Source organism: Trichechus manatus, unplaced genomic scaffold (assembly GCF_000243295.1).
Source record: "Trichechus manatus latirostris isolate Lorelei unplaced genomic scaffold, TriManLat1.0 scaffold00232, whole genome shotgun sequence".
NCBI lineage: Eukaryota > Metazoa > Chordata > Mammalia > Sirenia > Trichechidae > Trichechus > Trichechus manatus.
This window is the reverse complement of record NW_004444168.1, coordinates 613732-620622: the sequence shown is the minus strand read 5'-3', so window position 1 is coordinate 620622 and position 6891 is coordinate 613732. Positions and strand designations below refer to the sequence as shown.

Here is a 6891-nt window from a genome sequence, read left to right as displayed (position 1 = left end):
CACCACCCAAGGACTCCATATTTTCTCTAAACTAAAACCAAACCTGTTGCCACTGAGCTGATTCCAGCTCGTAGTGACGCTATAGAACAGAGTAGAACTGCCCCATAGGGTTTCCAAGGAACAGCTGTTGGATTCAAACTGCTGATTTTTTGGTTAGCAGCTGTTATGTTCCTAAGGAGCCCCTAGGTGGTGCAGACTGTTAAGTGCTTGACTACTAGCCAAAAGCTTGGCCGTTCGAACCAACCCAGATGTACCTCAGAAGACAGGCCTGGCAATCTGCTTCTGAGAGGTCATAACCTTGAAAACCCTATGGAACAGTTCTACCCTGCGCACATGGGGTTGCCATGAGTCAGAATCAACTCAAAGGCAACTAACAATAACAACAACATTATGTTCATGATATTCATGTATTTACTCTATTTATATATATTAAGCAGCTGCTATGTGCCAAGTTCTGTATTAGAATTGATAATAAAGAGAAAAAAGATACAGCCCTGCCCTGTCAAGACCCACAGTCTAGTTGGGAAGGTATGTAGGAAGAGCACCAATTACACACATTGAGATGTTCAAATTGTTCTTTGGAAGATTAACCTGGCAGGAGTGTCGTGTATAAGATGTGTGGGATAGGGGTGCATACTGCATGCAGGGATAAAGGTCTGTACTGATGAGGGCCTGAACACTGTTGGAAGCAGTGGGAATGGGAAGAGGCATGGGATGTAAGCTACTTTAGAGAAAATGTTGATGGACATAGGGCCATCTTGGTTATAGGAGATAAAGTATTTGAAGGTAACACCAAGGGCTCAAACCTGTTTAACTTGGGAGGGGGTGGAAAGAAGCAGGTCATGCATCATTGTATCCAACTGTACTTCATCACACACCTCCACTGGCCCCAAGGATTATGCCTACATCTTCATTGTCTCACCCATCCTAGAAGTACCTGAATCCCAGGCCAACAAAGCCCCAGATTCCCATTTCCTCCTGACCTTGTAGTCAGGTAATTGGGTCTGTCCCTGCCCAGGACTTTCCCTTCTTTTGTGTCTCTCTGAGGTTAAGGACAGCCCAACTTTCTAGTCTCCATCACCAGGGGAGTTTCCAAGAAGGGAAACAGAGTTCTGTTTCCGCGGTTTCCATACCTCCCTGCCTAAACTTGAACTTAGGAAAGTTAAGTTGTTCTGAAACCACAGTTTGCAAGAATACCATCCTGCTAGACAGCTGGGAGACAAGACAAAAATTCAGTTAGGGTGTAACATCTTTACAAAGGATACCCACCTCTCTGCTTTCCTTCTCACTCTCGGTCCTTACAACCCACCTCCTCTTTCTGTTCCTTGTGCACATCAAGTCCTGTGAACGCCAAGATACAGGACTCCTCAGACCTCCTCAGAGGACTGTCAGCTTTAGACACAGATCCCGCCTCACCACACTCACTTAATATCAGTGGCATTACAATTCTAGTCCTTTGCCCTGGGAAGCCTCTAGTTGACTGTACTCAAGGACCACCTCCATGACCATTTAAAACCACCTCATCTGCGGAGGGGTGGGGAGTGGGGGAGTCAGGTCATCACACCCTGTTTTGTATCTTTCTCCCTCTTCCTTTTGACTTGCTTTTTCTTTCCACCTCCATTTGTATAGCCTGTGAGACCTATGGAATATTGATTTCCCATTTCCTTCATCACATCTTTCATGTCCCTGGGGCAGCCTCCCTGCTTTCCTTTCTCATTTCTCAGCCCAGAGAGCTCCAGAGGTTATGCAGGGAAGTTACAGGTTACCCTGTTTCTCTAGCTGCACTGGGCTTCTCTGTTTTACCCTTAACTCCAATAATCTCTAGCTTTCTACTAAAAGGAAATTGAAAGCAATTCAAAGGAAGCCCCAGGGAGTGAGAAGCTGTCAGGCCCTGTTACAGTCTTTGCTATCTGCTTTAAGGCAGTACCTTACAGATAGATTCAACTGTGTTTTCCCAAGAGTAAGTGTCATTCTGATTGGAAGGAGAAGTGTTGGGAATGAGGCTAATAGTATAAAACATTTGGGTAGATAATAGTATTCATATCTGTGCTTGATTTCCAAAAAGAATTTTGAAGAGGTGCTTCCTGTGCATTTTGGCTCTGAGGGAATGGGATCTTGTTTCGGGCTTTGAAGTACCAATCTCCTTGATGCCTTGCCCACCACAGCCGCTCTGCCTGCTGGCAGTCCCTTATAGTTAGGAAGAAAGGAGCAGGTGGCTCTGTGTTTCTCTTCTGGTTTCACATCTGAGAAACTGTGCATGTAAAACAGAATATGTTCCCTTGCTAAGCAGCCAAATCGATGTATTTTAAATTAAAGGTTAAAATTACATGAGCAGCTGTACACCAATATTCTTTGCAGCACTTTTCACAGTAGCCAAAAGGTGGAAACAATCGAAGTGTCCATCAGCAGGTGAATGGATTAACAAAATGTAGTACATATGTGCAATGGACTGTTACTTCGCCATAAAGAGAAATGAAGTTCAGATGCATGCCACAACATGGATGAACCTTGAAAACATCATATGGAGTGAGATAAGTCAGTTGCAGAAGGACAAATACTGTATAATCTCATATATATGAAATAAGCAAATATATAGAAACCGAAGATTATTATAGGGGTGGGAGGGAGGAGAAAATGGAGAGTTTTTGCTTCGGGTACATTAAGTTTATGTTGATAGTGGTAGAATATCTTGGATAGTGATAATGGTTGTACAGCATGAAGAATGCAATCCATGTGACTGAATTTTACATGTAGAAACTGTTGAATTGGCGAATGTTTTGTTGTGTATATTTTCATCACAGTAAAAGAAAATTACATGGGCAGGTTCAGTTTTATAGACAAAATGTTGCTGTGATGAATCTAAGGCCATTACTCAGAAAACAGGTAAGTTGTTAATGCAGAGTCTGCTCAGTGGCCACCTTGAGAGAAAAGTGGAGGGTCCCAGCATCATGGCAGGGGATGGGGCTGAGTGTAGATGCAGGATCCTTGTTCCATCACAGACTTGCTCAGAGAGGGCATCCAGCAGGGTGTTGAGGGTGTGCTTTTATTATTTAAACAGCACCACTAGGTAGACAGCACCCAGAATGGCCCATGATAGGTGGGAACTGATTGAGGACCAGGGTATAACCCTTTTTTAAATTCAGCCTAGAGAGAAAAAGCAGTAGCAAAGGGAGACAGAGCTGGTACCAACTTCTGTGGCCTCTGCATAGGGCTAGATACTTGCTGCTACCTGTCAGCCCTTTCTGTCCCCAGAGCCCCTGCTGGGATTAAAGCTCTATTCTCTCATGACAAAGGCTCATATTCTGGACAAGGTGATGCCCTTGCTGTATAGCACAGAGAGCCAGTTTTAGGCATATTCACAGCATCCCCTGCCTCTTCCTCCCCCATCCTCCATCACAAATCTTAGGATACAGAGAAACGTTAAGATTGTGGATTTGTCTGTAAGAAATTAAAATCTTACAACTGCATTCAGATCACATGATTTTTGCTCCTGTTGCAATGTGTGCACCTGGGGTTTGTCTGCTTGCTGTGGATTTTGTTGGCTGTGACAGGTTCCAGTGGCAGCTCTATAATTGTGCCCTTATTGTACCCCACATGTGGTTATTGATCAGGAGAGAGAGTATTTTAGGAAGAAGAGAAATGTTCAGTATGACAGCATCTATGATGACAAAGGACAATAATTTCAAACATGTTTTTGAGTCTGTAATCACATTTTTGCATCTTTATTTCATAAAGCAGTCTTAAGAATGGAAAAGAAGACACATTCAAATGTTTACTCTGCCTCTCCAAGTATTTACCAAACCCTCAGAGACAGCCCGGCTGTTTCCTTTCACTTCTGGTGGAAAGACAATTTTAATTAAGGTTATTGAGTAACTGAAGACAGTACAATGTAATGACTGATCTCTGAGCTAAAAACAAACAAAAATAACCTTAAAAACAACCTTGTATGTAATGACTATTCTTGCAACTTGTGAAAACCCACACAGATAAGGCAGTTTTTAAAGAGACTTCTAACCCGAACCAATAAGGTTATAGGCTGAAGTAGACTTCATTAGATAGGTAGGTAGGTAGGAAGATGGATGATAGGTGGATGGATGGGTGGATGGGTGGGTAGGTAGCTAAGTAGATAGATAGCTGCTGTCAAATCAACTCCAGCTTATGGTGACCATATGTATAACAGAACAAAATTTTGCCCAGTCATGCATCATCCTCACAATCCCCGGTATGTTTGAGTCCATTGTTTTGGCTATTCTGCCAACTGATCTCACTGAACATCTCCCTCACCCTCACTGGCCCTCTATTTCACCAAACATGATGTCCTCCTTCAGCAATTGATCCCTTCTGATGACGTATCCTAAGCAAGCGAGTCAGACAGTGTTCTGTTATGATCCATAAGATGTTCATTGGCTAATTTTGGAAGTAGATCTTCAGGCCTTTCTTCCTAGTCTGTCTTCGTCTGGAAGCTGTGCTGAAACCTGTCCACCACGGGTGACCCTGCTAGTATTTGAAATACTAGTGGCGTAGCTTCCAGCATCATAGCAATACCCAAGTTACCACAGTACGACAGACTTAGAGACAGGTGGTACAGAGTTTGTTAACAAGTATTTAACTCATAAATATCAGTATCCAACTTTCTTTAACTGAATGAATCCCTATATGCATTTATAGTAACTCACTTATAATTTTCATGCCCGTTAGAGTTCATTTCAGAAGTAAAACCCTACCTCCTGATCACTAATTATGTGGTACAACAAAAACACAATCATAGAGCTGTCACTTGTACCTGTCACAGTAGCACAGTCCACCGCAAGCAGACACACCACAGTCACATACATTCACACACAAGCAAAAACTATGTTCTTGTGAAGAAATGATTAGATTTGGACCAGTAAAAATTTACATCCTTATAAAGCTTTAAGGTAGTGACAGGAAAGTCCATGTAATTTAGAGAAAGATTCATTGTTCTTAAGACAACACTTAGCTAACTAGGCCAATCTCAGGATGGTATTATGTGTAAAGGTGAATGACTGTATTTTTTAAACCAGTCTGTGCACATCTTTACATTCCACCAGCCAAATACGCTTCTTTAATGGCACATTAGACAGTTTAGAAAGTGCATTAAACCTTTAAAGCTCCAAGGTCACATGTTTGTAAGTTCATTTCCTGATACCAACCCTTAGTTTTGAGCCTCAGGACTTAGGGAGCAGCTTACTCACATTGATGAACATTTTGAATTCAGGCCAAAAAAAAAAAAACCCTACAGATCTAAGCTTTTAACAGAACATAATGGACTACCTATATCGCAGTCACAAGTTTCTGAAAGACCCATAGCTAATGAGGTTATAACTTTGTTCTTTCTTGCTCTTTATTCAAGGCATAATTCAATCCGAAGACAACTCAACCTGTCAAACCCAGACTTCAACATCCAGCAGCTTCAAAAACAGGAACAGTTGACTGGAATTGGTCGAATTAAACCAGAGTTATATAAGCAGAGGTCAGTGGATAATGATGATGGGAGGAGGAGTAACAGCAAAGCCTGTGGGAAACTGAACTTCATTTTAAAATACGACTGTGACTTAGAGCAGCTCATCGTGAAGATTCACAAAGCTGTCAATTTGCCGGCCAAGGACTTCTCTGGGACCTCAGATCCTTATGTCAAGATCTATTTGCTTCCCGATCGGAAAACCAAACATCAGACTAAAGTTCACAGAAAGACCCTGAACCCTGTGTTTGATGAAGTGTTTTTATTTCCGGTTCCCTACAATGACCTCGCAGCGCGGAAGCTTCACTTCTCCGTGTATGACTTCGACAGGTTCTCTCGCCATGACTTAATCGGCCAAGTGGTGGTGGATCACTTCTTAGACCTGGCTGACTTTCCCAGGGAGTGCATCCTTTGGAAGGATATCGAGTATGTCACTAATGTGAGTCCAGAATTTCTTTATTTTGGGCGATGTCTTTGTCACATGGAGATAGATTACTTACATTTTATTTTGGGACCAAAGTATAAAATCCATATCAACATATATGTATAGCTGTTTTTTAAAAAAAAAAAAAAACAGTTGCCATTTAGCTGACTTGGACACATGATGATCGCATGTCTATCAGAGTAGAACTGTGCTCCATAAGATTTTCAATGGCTGATTTTTCAAAAGTAGATTGCTAGGACTTTCTTCTGAGGTACCTTTGGGTAGACTCTGACTTTCAACCTTTCAGTTAGCAGCTGAGTGCATTAACCATTTGAACCACCTAGGGGCTCCTTATTGTTTCAAAACCTCCTTTTATCTTTCCAGAAACATATCTTTAACAATGTTCGTTTTTAAATTTCCAAGAATTATTCATGAAAGCAGTATTAAAGAACATTCTCTCTTATCCACTTCCTGACTCTTAGCTATTCCCTGAGAGATAGTAGATGTTATTAGCCCTTACCACATTTTCTTTAGAGCTTTATTAGGTTGTTTTTGCTAAATGGATCCTGGCATCTTATTAACTGTAGTCTGCAGCTAAGGGGTCATTGCCTGGCTCTCAGATCTGCCCAGTAGTAATTGCCATGATCAGATCCTCAGCTTTAACCCCAAAAGTGGAAGTGTCTGAAAAGAGTTGGCACCACATTTTTAAATGCAGAGCTTATAGAATCAAAGTTTCAAGGAGGTCAGTCTGAAAAGATGCTACAGATGTTGGAAAAATTAGTCTATAGGAAGTCAAATTCAATTTAGAGCTCAGGAGAGAGGGCAGAGGAGCTGTGTAGTGGGATCATGTATCTGTGCTTACATTTTAAACACAAGATTGGAGAGGTGATATTTTTACTCCATTTACATCTTTTTCACTATCCTGCAGAGCTGCATTGGCACTCCTGAAATAGAAAGAAAAATTGATTACTTTCGTAGGTAACTG

At 41.7% G+C, this 6891-nt stretch overlaps 1 protein-coding gene across 1 annotated transcript in view; it reads left to right on the top strand.

Annotated features, from left to right (window-relative positions):
• The window catches only part of SYT9 (synaptotagmin 9), a 98391-nt gene that overhangs the window by 5664 nt on the left and 85836 nt on the right, over positions 1-6891 (top strand). Inside the window, exon 2 of the mRNA XM_012559265.1 lies at positions 5375-5921. Coding sequence (XP_012414719.1) covers positions 5375-5921 — 547 coding nt within the window. The remainder of the gene's footprint in view (positions 1-5374; positions 5922-6891) is intronic.